The 23,544-nt window shown below is 35.8% G+C and overlaps 1 protein-coding gene across 1 annotated transcript; it reads right to left on the bottom strand.

The window, feature by feature from the left end:
* Positions 1–1,425: 1,425 nt before the first annotated feature.
* Positions 1,426–21,072, bottom strand: LOC121419730. The gene is made up of 8 exons (XM_041614188.1): positions 20,991–21,072; positions 20,339–20,620; positions 16,808–17,044; positions 15,224–15,484; positions 14,387–14,644; positions 13,469–13,579; positions 2,129–2,467; positions 1,426–1,835 (listed from the first exon to the last, which is right to left on the bottom strand). The coding sequence occupies exons 1-8, from the start codon at positions 21,070–21,072 to the stop codon at positions 1,426–1,428; spliced, it is 1,980 nt and encodes a 659-aa protein (XP_041470122.1).
* Positions 21,073–23,544: the final 2,472 nt, after the last annotated feature.

Consider the following 23,544-nt stretch of genomic DNA (forward strand, 5'->3'; position numbering starts at 1 on the left):
ACTTACAGGAAATTGGTATTTGGTGTATGGAACCTTACAAATGTCAAGGTGTGTCAGCCACACATGTCCAGTAATAATTTCATTTGAAATATTCTAATCATGTGTATTTACATGAAAATCACACACACACCCACACAATTTATTCAAGATTTAGTTACAAACACACACACCCACACCTACTTATATTTATTTCAGAGTTACTTACCTTTATTGTCTTTACGACGATGCCTTCGTGACCAGATCATGAATATGGAGGCACCAATTACTGTCACGAGTCCTAAACTTGCTAAAGGTATTACTGTTAGAGGAATAAAAAAAATAACATCACATTCTTCATTCAGTCAAAATTTACAATATTGTAAAAAGAATAAATCGATAGTATTACATTCTTTTGAAATGCCTGTCAAAATGCTGTTCGTTCATTGGTTCTGTCTCGTATTGATTGTTGCAATGGGCTTCTTTCTACAATTCCCTCAAATCAATTATTCTTTGTTCAACGACTACAAAATTGGGCAGCACGATTAATTTTACAGGTTTCCCGGGATCATCCTTCCCAACCACTCTGTAATTCTCTTCACTGGCTTCCTTTTAAACAGAGAATTACGTTCAAGTTACTCTTGATTGTCTACAAAACACTGAATAAACAGGCTCCACGATATTTAAGTAACTGCTTGGATCTGTATACACCAACTAGAGCTCTTAGACATGTTAGATCGGCCAGTGATCATCTTCGCCTCACATATTCATTAACTCGTACATTAGCTGGTAACAGAACTTTTACGGTGTCGGCTTCAAAATCCTGGAACGACCTGCCACTAATAATTAGACAGTCTCCATCATTAGCAATCTTCAAAAAGTCATTAAACACTCATCTCTTTCATACTTTGTAGTTTTTAAAATATTACATCTTATCAATTCATTGTAAGCGCTTTGGGCCTTATGGGAAAAGCGCAGTACAAATAATAAGTAATAATAATAATGCAATTAGGGGTTCTTAATTTTATTCAGTGTATATTCACATCGATCATAGACACCAGTGCATATAGGACTATATTTCATAAAGAGAAAGAGCAATCGACGTCGGAATAGGCGGATGATAAATATTACGCTTAACCCAATTCAAAGCTCAAAGTTTGCACAAACAATTGTAACAATACATAACGTTTTAGTCTGATAAAAACGGAAAATAAGCGATATAATGGTTTCTGTTAACTGCTTATCAATTCCACAATCACACGGGAATACAAAGCTTAATTTATGAAAACATATCAAAACAATTGCCATCTTGTTCATAGGTTATACAATTGCAGATGAAACTAAAAGGAAAATTCTTGATATCTCTGTGTCCATTATTTTGTTGCAGAAGAAAAAAATGAAGGTGAGAACAAACAAAATAATTATGATGATTTTAATGATATCATGCCATCAACCATCAGCATCCTTACCAATAACCATAAGAATTGTTGTCATGGTTGTTGATTCTACGGGGGTAGAAGTTTGGTCTTCCGGAAGCCGAACAAATGCTGTCACTGCACGTTCCTTGTGTTGTCCAGGTAGATCTGATGCAACACACACGTATGGCCTTTCACTTGGAGCTGCAATAATTAAAACCGACTTGTTTCTGGTTTCATCGTCATTGGTCCATTCTTTCGTCTCGGACAAAGCAATTTTCTCAGTCCCGTGCAAAAAGAACAGGCTCAGTTTGGGGTAAAAGCCAGAAGCATAGCAGGTGAGGTTTACAGTGGTAAGTGTGGTAATGGTACAACTGAAGTCTTGAATAAACGACGATGAGTTATTGCATTCCTTAATGGCCGGGTAAGGTTCTCTAGGTGGCTCTTTGAAAAAGAATAGACCAGTTACATATATATATATATACACCATTACAATGCATCATATGAAATCATTGCAGGCATAACCCCTACCCGAAAGAAAATCACATTTTTTTTCTTTATATTTTGTCCGTTCATAACGGTTACCCAAGGACAGATATTGTTTACTAATATGAGAAGCAGGTACTACTGCAAGACCAAAACCCAATTTATGATAAATAGACGGGAAATTGCTTATGCCCCCACAACATAAAAACATCACTCAACTTTGCGAGATAAAGTATCGATTTCTATCTTACCTACTACACTCAGGTCAGTAAAATCGTGGATTAGAAAGCCCCGGTAGTTTGAAACTCGACATATGTAGCGGCCCTCATCTTTTATCTGTGCTTCTTTGATGATCAGGGAATAGTTATTTGCTATCTCACAGGAGTTATCTTCAGCACAAAGACCCGGCCATATCTTATTATCCATCCATGTCACCAATAGCGTTGCTTGCGCTGGGTCGTGTCCTTTCTTCCAGTAAACTGCTAAAGGTTCTCCGTAGAATTCGCAGTTCAAGACGGCAGTGCTTCCTCTGGGTATTGTTTTTAAGACATCTGTGTAGACGACCCCATCCTTGACATCTCCCATGATTCCTGCAATAGCCGAACACAAACAATGTACTATTTCAAGAAGCACCTTTTAGGTCATTTTACAAAATATGGTCTAGGCCAGCCAAGTATTACTATTTCAGGATCATAAATTTATATTAGGCCTATATTCCTGAAAACCCTTCATAAAAATGCTTCGCAAAGTATATGTACTGCCAGGTGTTCTGCTGCAAACCAAGGCCATGAAACCTGTTAACCATGCAACCCCATGCTAAATGTTTGCGCTAAAAAATGTTACTTTCGAATTGGTGATTAACTGCTTGTATTACAATTATCACTGGCGTATCAAGCATCAACAATGGCAACAAAATGTAAGCGCCATACACATGCATATATTAGAGACACCCTTGTCCACAGACAATTGGGCCCATGGAATGTTTTGTAAGATCTGATGCTGGATACGCGCCTGGTTATTGTTACAAAACTGTGATAACTGTCATTTTCTTAGTCAAGAAATGACTATATTTCTGCCACTGCTTTTGGACTTTAAAAATAAAAAGATTATATAATTTCCTCCTTTTTTTCATGTACTATTTTACTGTATTTTCTTTTTATTTTTCCTTTTCTTAATAAAAAAAGAGCCTTGCTAATATGGCAAGGTTGAGAAAATAGCAAAGAGCAAATAATTTTGCGCTTTAAAAAGTAAAATTACAAATTTCTCGTTGATTGGCATATAACTGATGTCATAATCACGTCATAATGTGGTCAAATGAAAACGAAAATTTCCTCGTCGTTGATTGGTAAATAACTGACGTCATAATCCCGTCATAATGTGGTCATATAAAAATGCAAATTTGCTTGTCGTAGATTGGTCAGTAAATGACGTCATAATCACGTCATATTCTGGCATACAAAATTGCAAAATAAAGTTGTCGTTAAAAGTCGTCAAAATGACGTCGTAACGACGTCGTACAAACGAGTTATGACGAGAATTACCAGTTTCTGACCAGTGTATGACGTCATTACGACCGTGTCTGCTATCAGGGTATGATTCACCTATTTTTTAACTGAAAATGGTGTTTCAACAAGTTCCTTGTTGTAAGGTCCTCTGAGAAAAAAAAATATGATAGAGGTAGAAGTGACATGAAGAAGCGAGAAAGTGGAGTTTGAAAGGTAGAGTTGCTTTCAGAAATGAGTGTAGTCCTCTATTAAAAAAATACGGTATACCAGAAGGAGTGGATAGTTTGAGTAGTAGGTAGGATGAAATGACTGAGTAAGGCCCGTTGAGTTGGAGAGGTCAGAGCAGCTTGAGTAGGTGCGAGAATGCTGACTTGAGTCGGTGAGTGGAGTTGTTGAGCAGGAGCTGGAGAGAAGACCCCAGCTTCTCTGTATCGTAAACCACTTCAGTCGACGTCCATTTCTTCTTTTCACTTCTATCCACTTTTATTTCCGGACCTTGTAAATGGTGTATCGTAAACCACTTCCAAGAATGTTCATACCACTTTAAACATCATCTAAGTTCCTTGTTAGGAAATAAACGCACACGCACACTCTCACCCACCTATCGTCTCCCACACATAAACACACACACACAACTTCAAACACACACACGCCCTCACAACCTAACACCCAAAACGTATCCCATCGTGTATGTGAGGGTGTGCGTGCGCGCGCATGTGTGTATCTACTTGTGCAATTTAGTTGTGGTTCAAAAAGTGTTTGACGCTCGGACAGAAGAGGTATGAAAATGTATGTTTTTATTTCATTGAATCTTGCTGTGAAAAAGGTCGATGACACCAAGTTGGACATTTTTCGTACCCTTCACCTTCGAAAGACTTCAACTAAGTGATCCGTGGCAATGGTGATGCAAGCATGGTGTCAAATAAAAACTGATGTATGACTAAACATTTTGCAAAAATCTGATTTTCACAGCACTGGCAATTAAATCTCGGTAACCTCTTATAACAACACACATCCCATTGACATTATTTGTCTTTTCTAAATTCCAAATTGGGGGAAAAACAAAAATGCAATAAAAAATAGCTGTTTACACTTCCGTAAAGTCACGAAAAATATATTAACATCTGTCATTAAAAAAAGGCTATTTTATCATTAGCCCGACTCTGTTATATCAACCACATTCCCAACAGAATTGTCCAGAAGAAAAAGACCCTAGACATTCCCCAAGAACAATCAATAGTTTGGGTAATTATGATTAACTCTTATCATGAATGCAGTTCAATAGCATAATGATTGTTACACCAGGCCAAACAATAATTCGAGCCTCCATGTTGCTATTGCTAATAAAGTCTAAATCTTTTTTTATACACGAGTTGACTCACATAGCTAGATTATCAGACTTTATGTTATGACTCCTTTCATAGTTCAGGGTCGGTATTCCAATTTTGTAAAAATTTGTGTGGCTACCTTTTGCTCAAATGTGTGATTATTATATACTTATATGTTTTATCATTCCAATAAGAGGCAATGAATACTTGAACTTGATACCCACGCCTTAGCACGTAATAAGCGTAAATGATTAACAAAATTAGGAGTCTAACGTACCTAAACAAATGCACGTTGTTGAAAATATGTACGAACAATCTAAACTGTATGATATCATTTTGATATTAAAATCAATTAACATTCATGACTCATGTGATTGTCAGTGTTTACATACATCATGCATGTCATGTGCACATAATAGTTTTAAATATACTGATTGATTCCATCATAACCCTTATCTGGTTGTTCTCCTTTTTTCGCTTATCTCTCTTCTTCTTATATTAATTATTCTCCTTTATTTCCTTTCCTATAGTTATCAACTCTAATATCATCGATCCTATCATTCTCATTATTATTATTATCATTATAATTATTAATATTATGATGATTATTATTAAATACATTATGTACAAAGAGAGACCAGGACGGGTATTCAATTTAAAGTATTTATATTGTAAGATTTTTACTTAGCACTCAACTTGGCTACGCAAACTGTTTTAATTCAGAGTCAGATTACACTTCATGAAGTCAAATTTAAGCAGAATACCACCAATAACCATTGTGACGTCATTAAGCAACATTATGCGGATGTATTGTATGTATACAAGTGTGCGCAGTATGTACGACTGCGTGTACGTACTGTTAAGTACTGCAAGCAAGCTAGACTTACTTATAATGTCTGTTGTTTTGCATATCTGTGTTCTTAACAGTGGCTTACGTGTAAGTATCAAATTGAACACCTGCCTCGTTTCATACTTAATGGATGACAGTTCAAAACATCTACATGGCTTATGCAACAAAATAATTCGAAATTGTTGTAGTATCACATAGTAATATAAAACTACCTGCAATATCACAAAAGCTGAAGGTTAGCCGTTATTAACATCACACTGAAACAATTTAAATCAATATTTTCTCAATAATGAGAGGATTAGATCAGTATATGCTGAATGTTACACTTGTCTAGTTCCTTCCATATTTTATCACCTTATTTCGATCACAATATTAAAAATGAAATAAATTTACTGTTAACTACACAGATATACCAAAACATAACAGATATAAGTAAGTCTATTATGGTAACTTTGCCATTCAATGGTAACTACCATTGTAACAATGCTCATCAGCCAACCAAAATCAAGGATTCCATGCAAGATACTATGCATGGCAAAGTTACCATAATGGTTACTTTTATGCAACGGGGCCCTTGTCATGAATTATTACCGTCGATGCAGGGCAGTAATATAATGATACAGGTATAGTTCTGATGGAATCCTATTTCGACCCAACAACCTTCAATCTACATTCTGCTACCCAAGTTATAACCCTTATAATAATTCGGCACCGTGGGTGTTTGACCTCACCATTCGCTTACTTATTACCTAAAAAGTCTCGCACAACTTTTGAGACCAAATTTGCTATACCCGGCATGCGGTACCAAAATTACGCAACATTCCGTAAGTTCACACCCAAAAATTGCTCAAAACGAGAATTTGTGTACAAATATAATGCCAATTGTATTTTTTAAAACCGAAATTCATAAGTGTATTATTATTTCTACCTTTACTCTTAAACTAAATTAATTTCATCTTGTTTATAGTCAGAATAATGTTGCTTTTAGACAAAAACAAAGAAATATACAAGAAGATATAAAATGAATTAGTATTCAACATTCTTTTATTGATAAATGTATGCATACAAAAAAATCGGTTTCCTATGTTTTTAACAATAAGTATACACTAAAAATGAAAAAAAAATAGTATATCATAACAATATTAAAAGCTGTACATAGACAGACTAAATAATTTCAATAACTCTCTGAAATTACTTTAATATCACCAAAACCCCATAATGAATGTTTATGATAATAAAAAGGTCTGTAGGCTGCTATAGTACCTCCATGCTAGTATACGCAAAATATAATCATTAAATTTCAAAACATTAAATGTAGAAGAAATAGTAGATACAATATAAAACTTGAAGAAAACAATGGTGGAAATAAGTTGGAGCGAACTAGATGAAACAGAGGGAGAGAAACGATAAGTAAAAACTGCAGAAAATGGAGAGGAGGAAGAAGAAGACGATAAAACACGAGAGAAGAAAGAGGACTCGGAAAAAAAGGAGAAGAATAAAGGAAAACAAGAAGACAACTTGTTACATAAATTATCATCATGGAGCTATTAAACACTGTAATAGCTCTATGATCAAATATGTATAGAATTCGGAACAAAGGAGTTCCGATAATGTGAAAGACGTACGAGCGCGGGGAGGACACAGCCGTATCCTATGGACCTTGTCTTGTCTTTCCTTTAATACCCACAATCATTATATTGATTATTTTGGCATATGATCGTCGAGATTGACTTGACATGTATTTTGCCGGGATCAGCAGGTGCAATACACCGGGTGAACACCCTACTCTTTTACGAATAGTGTATTGGTTTTAACGTGCATCGGGTGTGACTCTCCTAGACACGAGACCAACATTCGCGTCCTCTCCAATAGACGGAGTGTTTTACAACTGCATTCACACCTACACTGAATACAGTGGTGAGGCACGCTCACACACAACGCTATAGCCTCAAATTTGTGTTAGACGCGTTTCGGCGTGAGCGGGAGTCGAACCTCTCCCGTTATCCGCAACTCTAACCGACTGAGCTAATCTGCCTCCTCATGGACCTACCATGCTACCTTTCGTTTTTACCCATGACAAATTGCCAAAAATACATATCATGTTTGAAAATAACTATTTTTTTAAACAATTAGTGCACAACTCCTTACCAATAATATAATGTATTAAACATTCCATTTATTTAAAGCAGGATAAAAAAGCATTGTTGATTAAATGCCTTGCTCATGGATATAGGTGCCGCGGCCGGGGATCGAACCCATGATTTTTCATGTATAGCCAGGCGCCGTAGACCACTCCGCCACGGCACCTTCGGTACTATATTTGATGATCGACTGAAAGAACATTTTCAAGAGTTTTTCGCGCGAAAACATCCTTTGATTCGTTTTCTTTTTAATTGAGAGTTCTTTTGATACCAAGAGAGCTTATCAATTTTGATCAGAGTCCGGGGGGGGGCACTTACATTGACGAGCGGATACCATGCCCGACCAAAAAAAACCGTTAAAAAGATGGGGCAAGTTACGCACGTAATGTAATAAGGGTGTCAAAAACAATAAAATAATGAAAAAAGGGTATTTATTTCGCTAGGAAAGCTACGTGTTTAGGGTCAAATTTGCGAGGGTATAAAAAGGGTATAAACGATTAAACTAAAATGTTTTATAAAGGATGTATTTTTTGCCCAAACAGTCAACACTATACGTGTTTAATAAGAGTACCTGGGCATGCTGCAGTACTATGCAAGATACCTGTCAAACTTGTCATCAGTAATTCACCCACTCATTAAATTGTTATCAAGCAAGACACCATGGAAATGGACTCAAAAATAAGAGAAAAGCATTCCAAGGCTTCTTTCGATGAGTAAGTCTCTTCTCACGTTATCGCACATTAAGAAGCGAATCTTCCTCTAGGCCTTGCTTGTAATTCCTCCCCATTATGGCGTTCGCGCGGGCCGCGCGTTTCCGTTTTACACCCTGGCGAAGGCATTTTCCGGAAAAGTAGCCAAAAAGCGACTAGTGAAGAGTCTACACACGTCGCTGGTTGCATGCAGCGTGCGACACAGGCGAGTCCACCACCGCATGCAATTTGCACAGTTACTGATCATGCTGATCAGAGCACAGAGTTCCTCGGCACTTCATGTACAGAGAGAGCGGCAGTCAGGAGTGAAATCCGAACATGCTTTTGCAGTCGCGTTGTTTATATTTTTTCTAAAAATAAATTATTAACTAAATGAATAGAATGACAGACAAAATCAAAATAAACAGATACTTATAATGGAAAGACAAATTGAAGTTTGATGGATTGATACACTTAGAAGCTGCCGAAAGATAGATAGAAGACTGATCGATAAATAGATATAGATAGATAGATATATAGATAGATAGATAGATAGAAATAGAGAGGGAGAGAGAAAGGTGGATAGATAGATAGATAGATAGAAAGAGAGAGAAAGAGGGAGAGATGGATGGATAGATAGATAAATAGAGAGAGGGGGGAGAGACAGAGAGGTCGATATATAGAGGGAGAGGGGGAGAGAGAGAAAGAGAGAGAAGGATAGATAGAGAGAGAGAGAGATGTTATAGATAGAAATATGGACGGACAAAGAGAGAGAGACAAAAGACAGACAGATGCTAGAGAAGGTGAGAGATGGAGAATTTGAGAGACAGATAGATAGATGTTAGATAGATAGAAAGATAAAGAATGAGAGAGACAGAGAAGATAGACAAATTAACAGATAGATAGATATATAGATAGAGGGACATAGAGAGAGAAAGACAGACAGATGGATAGATATAGATAGATGAGAGATAGATGTTAGATAGATCATGGACCTATGGATAGATAAAGAGGGAGAGAGACAGAGAAGATTATTAACAAATTAACAGATAGATAGATACTCTAGTTAAAAAATAGATAAATAGATAGAGAAAAATAGAGAAATACAGACAGATGGATAGAGAGATAGATAGAGAATTTGAGAGATAGATAGATGTCAGATAGATCAAGAATGAGAGAGAAGAGCGACAAATTAACAGATAGATACTGTAGTTACATAGGTAGGTAGAGAGAGAGAAATAGAGAAAGACAGACAGATGGATGGATAGATAGAGAGAGATAGAGAATTTGAGATAGATAGATGTTAGATAAAGAATGAGAGAGACAGAGAAGATTATTAGATAGATAGATAGATAGATACTGCAGTTACATAGATAGAGATAGAATTTGAGAGATAGATATATATAGACAGATAGAGAGAAAGACATCAACAAATCTGCAAGGCAAATGATCAAGGCAAACATTCGTATTGATCTTTGCAAGTATAAGCTCAGCTGCATTTGCAAGTAATGTTCTGCGGATAACTTCGGTGCGGACTTTGGATCGCGCGCCCAGCTGATAATGTAAACAAACGTAGACGTAGACTCTTCACTAGTCGCTTTTTGGCTACTTTTCCGGAAAATGCCTTCGCCAGGGTGTAAAACGGAAACGCGCGTTCGGCGCAAATGGAGAAGAGCGACCAGTTGCATTCGCTTCACGCACTCTAACAAGCAGTGAGGGAAATTACGCAAAGCTACAGAAGGAAGCTTTGGCCCTGATCCTTAGATTAAAAAAGTTTCACCCTTACATCTATGGAGTATTTGTTCTTAATTATAATCAGCAAAGAGATGGTGGAGGAGTGTTAAGTACGATTAAAGTAACTTTGAATAGAAATGCCAGCTGTAATGTACAAGAACCATGCTCTCCAGTAATCTACATAAGGATCTCTAAGGATGTTCATTGCATATTGAGAACATTCCAGAATGCCTCAGTTAAGCTTTGTTAAATGAGGATGAGTAATGTGTGGTATTTCTGAAATGTATAATGGCATACAAGTTCAAGTTCAAGTTTATTTTCCATTTCCATTATCAACATTACAAGCAAATACAAATCAAACATACATTATAAATATAGACAAAAACAAATGAAATGTGATAACAATGATTACAAATCAATTACAAGTTACAAAATATTTGTAAAATAGTTTTAACAGAATCTGATATGGAAATGAGGGGATCCACTAAAAAGCATTGCTTGTAGAGCGTGGATCCCCTAAGAAAGTATATCAAACATTTGAGAAATGGGACTCATTCGCAGGAGTAAATACAATAAGTTAAAATAGAATATTGGAAATAATAACAAGATGGTGAGTGATAGCGAGAAATGATAAAAAGATGACAGAGATACAGGACGATACTAAAAACTAAAAAGAAAACAGACATGATAAAGAATAGAGGGAAGAGACAAGGAATAAAGTACTGAAAGGGAGCGAGAGGGAGAGAGAAAGGGCAAAGATAAGTAGGGAGGGGGAGGGAGAGAGATGGATGCACATACACACACACAGACAGACAGGCAGACAGACACAGATAATATGGAGAGAGAGGGTCAGAAAAAGAGAGAGATAAAGGGGGGGGGGCAAGACCGAGAGTACAAACGTGGATCAACGAGAGTGTGACTCAATAGATGTAATTGCAGAATGATGTAATTGCAGAAGTAAACAATAAAATAAAAAAATCAAAAATAGCGTGCTTAGATAGTACTAAAAATATACAACTAATTAATTACTTTGGTAAGACAGTAAAAGAATTATTTTTAGTTTTCTCTTAAAGGAGTGGATAGAGGGGGCCTGTTGAACATCTTTATGGAGTGAATTCCAAAATTTGGGGGCGGTGAAAATAAAAGTATTTTGCGCAAAACGAGTTCTTAAGATAGGCAGATGAAAGTTATCGGCTTGTCTGGTAGGATACCTATGAAAATTGTTATTTTGAGAAAACAAATGATTAAATGCAAAAGGAACCATACTATTTTTATACATAAACATAAACTGCCTTAGCTGAAATTGGTATAAGTCTTGAACCTTTAAAATTTTGTAATCAAGGAAAAGCGGATCAGTGTGAGAACGGGGGTGCGAGAATGAAATAATACGAAGGGCTTTTTTTGTAATAATAATATTTTGTTAAGTAAACTTTGATGGGTATTGCCCCAAACAAGGATCCCATAGTTGATGTATGGTAGTATAAGAGAAGAATATAATGTAAGTAGAGAAGTAACAGGAATAAACGTTTTCAACCTATTTATGATGCCTATATTTCGGGATATTGTTTTGCAAATATTATCAATATGGCATTTCCAGGAGAGTTTGTTATCTACATGAACTCCCAAAAATTTAATTGAGGTAACACTTTCCAATCGGAAATCTTCAATAAAAATGTCAAAAGGTAAGGAATCTATGGTATTACTGAATAAAATATATTTAGTTTTTTGAAGGTTAATTGATAATTTGTTAGCTCTGATCCAATTCAAAATATTAGTTAATTCGGAGTTTATTATGTTAACAAGTGTAAGCGGATCATTGTGAGACAAGAATAGATTTGTGTCATCAGCAAAGATAATGAAAGATAAAATGTCAGATGCTCTGCAAAAATCATTTATGTATAAAATAAACAAGAGGGGTCCCAGAATACTTCCTTGTGGCACACCACAATTAATATTACACAAATTGGAGGAATGGTCATTAAGAAAAACAAATTGTTTTCTGTTAGAGAGGTAATTCATGAACCACTCCAAGGCCTTCCCATACAATGGAGACTGCTGGCAGTGGAAAAGGACAATGGGTGATTTCAAGTCCGGTGTTGGATACTCGTGTAAAAATTGACATAACACCAACACCAAAGGTCAACACTGAACTTGAAATCACCCAATATGATTAGCTATGTTGCTTACATACGTGCTTGCATGCTCTAGAAAGAAGGATAATGTTCTTTTTAAAGACAATACTAGAAGTTTCCAGAATAGTGGAAATTTATCAATATAAGCTGGCAGTTTCAAGGACATCATCATATTAGATAAAAACTCAGAGTTTCACACAAGAATTTATGTCAGAGCATAGTTTATTTTAAACTGTAATAAAGCATTTATCTTCTGTTGAATTAAATTGCACACCATCGATTAACTGTTTACAGTTTTTTGAGAGAGAAATTTTAATTTCTCATCAATATCATCAACCTCTTCTAAAGAACATTTTTCGACCCATGGATTGCTTAAATCGAATGTGTATCAACATCAACTTCGTCCTGTGTTGACAGAAATTTCAACTCTCTATACAGTGACTCTAATCATCCATCGTGTTTTAAACACCAATTCATCATCGCCAGCATTGTGAAATTCAATTTAAAGAATCTTCGCCAGACAACCTAGACATTATTGGATTTAATACTGTAATATACATTTTTGGACTAACCAGATATGATTCTTTAATATGTGTAAAATAACTTGGTGTTTGTTTTAATATTTTGTCATTTGTTCTAAATAAATAAGAGAGGAGATACTTTAACTCTTTGTAATTCGAAGTCTCCACTGGTATAGTGATTATCAACTTTTACAACATTAGAAAAATAATATTTTTCTTGTTATTTGTCTGATACTGTTCAAACTTCCACCTTTCAAACTGTCTTATTTTCTTTTGTGTTAGAGACCCCTTTTAATGATTACCCAGTAGGAATGTTAAGCCCACTTTTATCATGAGTGAAAATAGGACTGGCACCAGTATAAATTATATTGATAGAGGGTGGGAAAGACGACTTTAATATGACGTCAGATTTTATATCAATATATGCTTGATATCAGAATGTGCAGGTGACCAAAATTGCGAGGTGATTTGTCCCTCTTTTTCAGAGTTGGAATAACATGAATATAGAACCACTGATATGGTATTCTATTTAACAGCACGTAACGTGATATTGAAAATCCATACTCGTAAATCAGTCTATCTTGATATTATATCACACACCTTACTTCTTCTCGATGATCTACACATTAACTAATCGCTTATAGAAATCAAATGAATGATTCATCTCCTCTAGGACCCATTATCTCCTGACCTTGCATGAATCTTTCGATTTTTGAAGAACCTTGACTGAAACCAGGAGTGGAAGATTGCGAAGATTTTGAGTTAATCTGTGTAGCATTGAGGGGCTCCCTTGGCTTAAGACCTGCAAGGAAATTTGTAATGAGAAAAATGTAATAGATTTGTAAACGCATATGACCCTGAAACACTGAATCCCTTAATATATATTATGACCATATATCCTCATTTAACTTTCCTTTAATGACTGTTCGGCAGATTCTGGATTTTTATTGCTGCATGTGATCATACTACAGTCACATCAACGAAACTCCAAACTGACCAATTGATTGTTATTGGTAACAGCATTACACGTATTGTTGAGTAGAGGACCCTGGCCACGGCATTCCGGTTGATTATTCCGTTTACAATAGCCTTAACCAGGCATGGTAACTACGATTGATCCGATGAACCACAAATATGGGTGGCCAGCAACACCAACATCTACTATGCAAATTTGTTCAAAATATTTTTTAGATATAATGTATCATTATAGATTCATCGTTTTCTCTAGAGTTCAGTGTGATTCAAGGTTTATGTGCAAATTTCTAGAAAAAAAAATGGTACGGATGAATTTCCATACAGATGAGATTTGTTGGATCGATCGTAACTCTTTGTAAGACGGAACAAAGGACGAAGTCCTCCCCCGCACCCGGTAATATAGTATGCAATGCTTGGAGACATTTCTAAAGAGCTATATAAATCTTGCATGTTATCATTCTATTTCTTTTTTTTTCTTATGTATTATCATACTTGGAGTATGTTTCACTGATATAACAGTTTCATGAATATGTGGAAAGCAAACCCAGAATGCTGATGGTACATCGAGATTCCATCGTTTCGGAACAGCTGGGAAATTATACTTTATTAAATTAAGTATGTAAAAGTAGCTCACCCAACATGACTTCAAGTGAGAAATCAATTAAACCCTCTTTCAGAAGTCGATCGCTGATGTGAATGCGTTCCTGCTGCTGTAATGCTTTACGCCTTGGTGGGTCAATCCACTCTTCCAGGACTTGCTTCAGATTAGACGTTGCTTCGGAAAACTTGACTCGAACATTTAGGGTCTCAGATAACTTAGTGGTAACATCTTTCCTTATTTCCTTTTCGATGTCCTCAGGGGCGATACTTTTGTTGTCAAAGTCTATAGGTTCTGGAGGATAAAAATTACAAATTATTCATGTAATTTATGTCAAGATGTCATTTAAATAGCAACATGGGAAATATGGTCCACTAGTAAACACAATGATGTAGCAAGAATGGACAATGTGTCCGAATCTAAGAAAAATAACGACAACAAACAATAACACAACTATACTGTCACTGTCTACTTCATGTAGTTCCCTTTCCATTACGGTGACTACCCGGCTAAGCCATGTAAGAGAAGAAGATCTACGTTAAGTACAGGGCTACAACTCATGTTCAACGCTTCTACAAATTACTACGTTAAGAATTGGAATTCTTTAGTTAACGATCAGAAATTATTAATCGTGGCATTTCGTACACTACAATAATCTATGAGAATCGATATCACAATTATGCATTCCCATATTGTAAGTATTGTAAGAATTGTAAATATCACTAGGCTCTAAAGTAAAAAAAAAAAGTGTCTGTAAGTTACATCATTGCATTTAATCGGGAATTATACATAAACTTATGTCATATACCCTTACTGTCGAATATATTTTAAGTCTTTTATAATGTTGAATACATAATTATGTTTTATATATACCTACGATCTTGATCAGTTTTTCCGGAAAGGCCCTGAATCCTTCATCTTCGAGACGTTTGCGCAAGTGCTGACGTTGCATCTCGTCCATTGCTTGGCTTTTCGGGGATCCCATAAAGGCGTTGATGACATGCCTGTAAGTCAATTGCCCGACGTTCCCGACCCCAAGAATGTGGGCAATGCTCAGTGCTTGTCGAGGCATAGTATTGTCTTCAAGATATTTGATGACATTACCAGACTGCATTCCACTGCGACGAATGTCACCTGAAGATGATATGTATGTATGTATGTATGTATGTATGTATGTATGTATGTGTGTAAGTATGTATGTATACATATATATATATATATATATATATATATATATATGTGTGTGTGTGTGTGTGTGTGTGTGTGTGTGTGTGTGTGTATATATACAATACAAACACACACACACACACACATATATATATAATTTATTATATATATATATATTTATATATATATATATATATATATATATATAAATATACTCTAAATTAAGTGCTAATTTAGCTCTTAAAGAGCGTGTATAGTGACTGCACTTCGGAGTGCTTATTTGTCTAGTTCAAATTTGAGCGAGAAAAAGCAGCACTCCGAAGTGCAGTCACTATACACTCTCTTTAAGAGCTGAATTAGCACTTCATTTTTTAGAGTGATATAGAGAGATATATTTGATATCTAAGATTCTCTTTTAGAAATTAATATAAAGAAGATCACGATTGAATTTCCCTATAAAATAAACAATGACAATTATCATAAAATTTCTAACAGTCTAGCCGCCCTTTCACACTGTACACTCTAAAAAATGAAGTGCTAATTCAGCTCTTAAAGAGCGTGTATAGCGACTGCACTTCGGAGTGCTGATTTGTCTAGTTCAACTTCATTTTTTAGAGTGTAGAAAATCATAATTTAAATGATGATTCCAGTCAAAAATAAGGCTAATGACGAGTTTTGAGCACGTTTGAAACCAAACTAGGACTTGATTAAAATCACGAACGCCTGCAATCACCATAACAATGATGATTCAAGATTCACGTGTGAAAAGGCCCTAAGAAGGCGAAAATTTTGTTTCAAAGTGCGAGATCAGCGTTAATTGTTTGTTAAATTAAGATCGGTCGATAGCTTTCCTAATTCTTCTAATCGTTATCATCTGTGAAAGTACAGTCCACCTGGTTGGTGTATCACAGGGGCCGCGGAAACTGTTTTTTTTTCTTCTCAAAAACTGTGTACACCGGCGTGTACAAAAACGTACAAACGACAGTATGAATGTGATTTTTTGCACGGTCAGCACCCCACTTTTGGTTCAGCCCCCAACCCACTTTGAAAACCGTTCTGCGGGCCGTGTATCATCGTACTTGTTGATTTTCGTACAGTCATGGAGGTACCTCCATGGTACAGTGCTGTGGAAGATCTATTCTACGTGCGGTTAAAAGAATCAGTGCAGTCTTAGCGCAATTGGATTTTTTGCACCTCAGCCTTGAAGCTGGCTGCTGATGTTAAGTTAATCTGGACAATGCCAAAGAAAATGATAATAATTCTGTTTTGGTTAAAAATGGGAAATATCACCTGCAAGAATGCTAAGTGCCTTTTCATTCCCTAGAACTGGATAGACAGCTTCAGCCAAGGCTTTTCTCCAATTGTATGTTGGGCACTTCACCAAGGACCTCCAATACTTGAGCATGTTCATGGTGTCTGTTACTTCGCTGATTATTCCCAGATTCTTATGAATTTTGATGCGGTTCGCCTCTTTAGAACCTTCTCCATAGCTGACGTCACACAAATCAGCGTGTGAGACTTCGTATCCTAAAACAAGTACAAACAGGAAAATATATATATAAAACAAACATATGCATATAGCATGGGGTCGTTTCGAAATCAGATTGTATGCTATACATTGTTTTACTTACGAGTGGTGAATCTTTTTTGGAAGCTACAAATGGGAGCCTAAAGTTCAGGTACAGCCATATAATATACTGCAAGAAAGGCACCAGTCTTTATCAAAGCCCCCCCCCCCCCCCCTCCGATATCTTAACATTTCATGACTATTCCAAAATTTCAAGTTTATATAATCTGAAAGATTTTTTCAAATGAAATATTCCTTTAATGAATAGGGGGATGGAGTAAGCGCATTAAGACAACATCAGCATGATTACAGGCTTGGAGAACGCGCTAGAGCACAAGAGCTAAATGCTTACATTGCCACTTACAGGCTTTATTATGTTATGCGAAATAGACCACAGTCCACAAATGGGAACTCAGAAATCAGTTTTACGTAAACATGGTAAAGGTGGGGTTCAAAGACTTTCATGTCATGTAAATATGGTAATACAAAATAATATTACACACAGACACACGCACCTCAGACACACACAACCCCACGCGCACACATAGCGTTTGAGTTATAAGAAAATGACACTTCACAAATCCCTTATTTAAGAAAAATGTATGGCATGAAAGCAAAATCATTATTTATGGTTGAAAAGAGAATCCTCTCCCAAATAATTAAATGCCGTATTTTATGTAATACGTACAACACTTGGATAATCAGGATGTATTCTCTGTAGTGATGAAAATTTTGATTTGCGTCAAAGTAGGGTATGGCTGCAATAAATGAATTCAGATGCCAATGATATCACAGTCCTACATGAGTTAGTAAATGTATTATTTACAACTCCTTTCAATAAAATTAACGTGATAGTTGATTCTAAAGAGTGTTTATTAAACAGTTATAATGTAAATTACTATAAAAGTGATTTCAAATGCATTTCAATGCAACCCATATAGGATTATGACACCACTGTTGCAGTCGTGCCTTACTTTGGCGAAAATCCCAAACTTACACCACTGCAAAGAATATCTACGAAATATCCAAGCGTAAAGACATACCACATTAATATGGTATAAAATAATATGAGTGAAGATTACAGCCATACAGAACACTTATGTGTTCATGACATATTCATTCCTTAAATTGGGGATATTTGAGGTGTCATTTCTTTACTCGCACGGTATATAATACAAAGAAGTTCCCCTTCGAATAAAGGAAAATTACCTTTTGACCATAAAGTAGATGAGGAATATGTGACCAACTACCCCCAAACCACCAATAAGTCGCCAGGGAAGGTTCTCTGTTAATATCCAAAATAGTAAACTTTCTCAAAATTCAAAACTAAGCCTGTCTGAAGGGAATAATTCTTCATCTTTATACTGTAAAAATCGAGTTGTAAAATCAAATAGAATATAGATACTAGAGTTTCTTTGACTTTTTGACACAAGTTTTTTTGCGGACTGCTTGGAAGTTTCTTTAAAACTACACAGTGTGCACATCTTATGCCTGAGTGAACTTCAAATGTTGTTTTCTCCTTGCATTCTGAAGCTGACACTTTTTTTCTTCGCATTCAATAAAGTATTTGAGTGAGTTAATGTTGATCAAATTTGACAAATGATATACAGTGCGTATCAAAAAAAAGTTTACACTTTGAAAAAATCCTGTAGAATTATAGATTTGTAATATCCTGAAGATTTTTCCACATTTTAACATTGGTACAGATCCATTAGATCAAATGACAATATAACTGTCGAAAAATATTTCCGCTTGAGTGAGCACCACTTACTTTTGAAAACTTAGTGAAAAATGATTTGCGCAGAACTTTGAAATAGTTATGCGAATAAAAGTAGACCTTAATCATGAAGAACACGTAGAATTTAGCAGTTAAAATTGATTCGAAGATATCTTTTACCTTTTCTGACTTGTTTCCTTGCCCAAAACACTTCGAAGAGAGCATTTCACTCCACCCCTCTCCCCCACACACCGAGGCTACCGTGACGATACTGATATTGACTTTACACTGAGCTGCGATTTACATGGAATGGCTTAAGCTTGATTTTCATTTTGTTAATCATTGCCAAGCTTGGGAAAAGTGTGGAGAAACAAGTATTAAATGGAAAATGAAATGTAAACCTACTTTCAATGATAACAAAAACTTAGTGAAATAATGCTGGAGATGTCTGATATAAACTTTTGCTCAGATTCATTTATGTCCTCAGATCCAGCTGGACCAAAAAGGGAAAAGGTTGTGCTTACTAAGTGTTAAAATTTCAATTTGGGTGGCAAAATTGTTACAAAATGCTTGAATATATCCGTCTTATTTCAACTGACTAAAAGTGCAAGGGTAATGTATGAAAAATGTTTCGCAGGGTAAGTTTGATTTCGCCGTTTCCCCTTAACACAGCGTGAAAACTAGCATTTCTGCGCAAACAGATTTCTGCGAGCTTTACAAAAATGGACAGTGCTCACTCAAGTGTAACATTCTGACAAAACCTTTACTTTCATTGGATAGATCAGACCCAAACCCAAGATTATATGTGAAAAAATTACCCACTTGATGTATATTTTTTAAATCCCAGGGCTTTTTCAAAGTGTAAACTTTTTTTTGATACGCACTGTATATTTTTCTAAAGCTTAGGATGTGCTGTTTCAAACTCAATAAAAATATCAAAATTCAGTTTGGGCGACTTATTGGTTTTGGGTTGGCTAGTCACATATTTTTTATATGCATGCTACAAATCTAATACCAGCTGATACTTTCATAAGGTTACCATATCTGATGTGCACTACATTTTGAGAGCTTGCCACATTCACGCTTTATGTTCAACGTCCTCTTGCATAGAGGAATTATAGATTTTCATAATTTTAGGGTGTGTGTTATGAATTTCCGACTACTTTCCAAAAATGCAATCGAAGTGCATTTTCAAGTTTCAAGAAATAATGCTTTGTATTGAATTTAAAGATCTGAAGACTTTCAATCTTTTTCGAGAAATAGATTCAAGATTATATTATTGGTCAATATATGCATACATGTACAAATAACTTAGTTTGAAATGTCTTATTTCTCATAAACATAAATATTGTAAGATACAGTTTTTGAAAAGATGATTGATGCACGGGGTATAGTGGGTGCAGGATATGTGTGCTTTGCTCAGTGGCATATGGCACTGAGGATGCTGGTAGTATAAAGCTGCGAAGTTGGAGTCTTTATCGTTTCATGGAATAAAATGTGTCCGGTTACCTAAAACAAATGACAAAAAAATTATTACCGTATTTCAGAAGATGACCAATTTCAGGGAAGTTTTGTTTGAGAATATCACACAACAGTCTTCTGCTCATCTTTCTATTTGCACACATATTTCTCATGACTCCTACTGTTCCTTTTGACATGTTAGAAGGAGTCAGATATAGTTTTTTGTATGATCTTAGTTTATCTTCGGATATACCGATGGCACTAGCTAGTGGATACACGTCTGTCATCAAGAGACGAAATGCTATATCAGCCACTTCAGCAAGATATAAATCTTCCTTAATTTCCGATGGGACAAGACCTACAAGACATAACAGATAAACATAATACCCAAACGATTAAAAAATTTCAAAGTCAACCCCGACTTTCCATGATGGAATTACGATGCATTAAAAGTATTATGAATACGTGTAATGATTTATAAAGAATAAATTGAACCATTCAAATGTATTTGTTTCATACAAATTTAAGTATGAGACTTTGTTGAAAGACCTCCATAATTTTCTCTTTTCCCAGCCAGGGACGTATCCACAGAGATTTTAATAGTATATTGTTACTGGGGGTGCTGAGCATTGTCACAACACCCCGAGAAAAACAATAGATAATCCTCGGTGGCCAGGTCCATGTTCCCAGCCAATATGATGTTACATTTTAACTTGTCTTTGCCTTACCTTCCTTTCCAATTGGTTTCAACTTTACTCGAAGCCTTTCTCTGCAATTTGCTTGTCGATCTGTAGCTTGTTCTTTCTCCATCCAAATTTTGATTGCAGAGAAACAGTCTTGTCCGTCAAGATCGCAGAATAATTTTGTCATTTCTTCTCGATCAAGATACTTCGTGATACTTTGTATTTCGCCATCACTAATACTGTCAGCAGGCAGGGCATCTGTAAAGAATTAGTATGGAATGCAATGCTAAGAAAAACCAAATGAAAAAAAAAAACATAAGCTGTACATAATGCATGTAGGCGAATGTAAGGAGTTGGACAAAACTAATGGATTGTATTGTGAGTTGTAGATTGTGCTTTCAATATAATTGCGAATTATAAATTTTGAAATAATATTATAAGGATAAAAATGTCAAATGCTCATGTAAATCATCTGAATCTTCGTTTTTCGACAACTGCAGATAAACAAATGAATTTCTTACAAAATTGAATACATACCTTTGGTACTTTCACTATCGCATGCCTGTTTAATTTCTTCCTCGCGCTCCGACATTAAGTAAGGGCTATATCCGACTAAATAACCTACAGAGTAAAGAAGCACAAAATTAGTACATTATCGTATATTTGTATTTTACTGTATTTCATACAAATTAAGTAGCATGTGTGTAGCTGATGTGTATCAATTATCAAGCCAAGCTCTTGAAAAGCGCTTAGATATGTCGTTCCGATGTATTAAGCGCTATATGAAAGCGGATTATTATTATTATTATTAAAACCTCAATGTAATATACCTTTTAGGTCAGAGCGTCCGATAGTAATGACTGCGTGATCGAGTTGACATCTCCTGCTAATATGATGGCTAGTTTCCAGACTACTCGTTTCTTCAGTTAAATCTTCTTTACTCCTCTCCTGCTCGGTTTCCTCATGACTCAGCCAATCACCGATCATAGACTCAGTGTCAAATACGTGTTCATTGTTTTCATCGCTGATGGTGGCGATGTTCTCATGGGTAAGTTCAAGAGCACTTGCCAAAATTTGACAATGCCTGCGAGTCAGCTTTGAGGTAAAGTATTGTAACTCCTGATTTGATATGGGTTGATCAGGTACTGGAGATACAAATCAATGCGATTAGAATAAAAATTGAAATCCCGATCTCCTAAATTACAGAATCAACGATAGCAAATGAAGAGGTTCTAATAGGAGGAAATTATAATTTATTTACAAATTTTCGACATTACTCCTATTTGTTTCAGATCGGTATGCTTGATCTCTGATGAAAATCATAAATCAGACTTATAAGTCTGATTTATGATTTTCATTACAAATTTGTAAGCAAATTAGAATCAAGGGTGTCGAAATAAAGTCAGAAAAGAAGAAAACACGAACGATGGTGTAAATTGATTTAATGTTGTTTACGATCTCTAATTAGTCCTCGACAAAGCTCATTGAAAAAATTACAACAACAAACAAATACATGAAAAATTGCAAAAAAACATATAATACATACGAAATTGATCTACATCAATTTTTGTCCACATATAATCGCTAAGAACGACACAGAGTATTCTATACCAACAGCTACATCATTTTGTGCTTTATTTATGGAGAAAAAGTACGACTTTGCACACTAATTTTGCATAAATTAGCATAACCAGTGGTAGCAATTTCGATGAAATGAATTATTATTCCTTTTGTACATTATGTCACACACAACCTGTGTGCCATTTTTTTTTTTGGGGGGGGGCTCCAAGTCCCCATCCGGGCCATATGATATCCCAATATGCTCCGGCCTAGATCATGTACATAGGGTTAAGGAAGATCATTTTCCGGGGAAATGGTCAAACTCACCACAAAAGAAAGTTCTGTCGACTGGCGTGCATCCTGCTTTCTCGAGAGCTAAACTCAGTAATGAAACTGGGTTTTCATCAAAATGTGTACGGGCCCACTTCTTCAATTCTTCCAATGGTTTCGGTATCAGCTCCGATATCTTTTCATTGTCTTCACGGTCCGTTGGATGGCGATAATGGATGAGGTCCGAGAGAAAGGCATTGATTTTCACTTGTTCTTCAATGTGCCACAAAATATGCTTGAGCATTATTTCGGAAACCATGATCGTCGAATTTGTCCGTACATCTAGAAAAGGCAGAAACTCTATATCAGAAAAAGGGAGGTAGGTACTAAAAAGATATACTTCTACGTAAAGACAGACTGCCAACCTCTCCGGAACGTCGCAGTTTCTCTCCTGTTTCTGATGCCTTAAACTACTTAATACCTTTAAGTTTTCTGGTTTACATCCCTTTTAATGACTACTCACATTTTCCGTAAATGATACTTTACTTTTTCCACTTCTTCATCTCTCCATTTCACTTCCACCGTCAATCCCTCCCACAATCCTCCATACAACTATGCAAACCTTAAAACATCAACCAAATAGATTTGTTTTTAATGTGGGAGGGGGGTTATTAATTCATTATGTAATACTTACCATGAATTTCATTCCACGCGTCAGGGTATTTAGCTTTGTCTAAAGCTGTACTCAATTTCTGCGCTAGGTCGTATT

The sequence above is a fragment of the Lytechinus variegatus genome, chromosome 8, assembly GCF_018143015.1.
Source record: "Lytechinus variegatus isolate NC3 chromosome 8, Lvar_3.0, whole genome shotgun sequence".
In the NCBI taxonomy this organism is placed as follows: Eukaryota; Metazoa; Echinodermata; class Echinoidea; order Temnopleuroida; family Toxopneustidae; genus Lytechinus; species Lytechinus variegatus.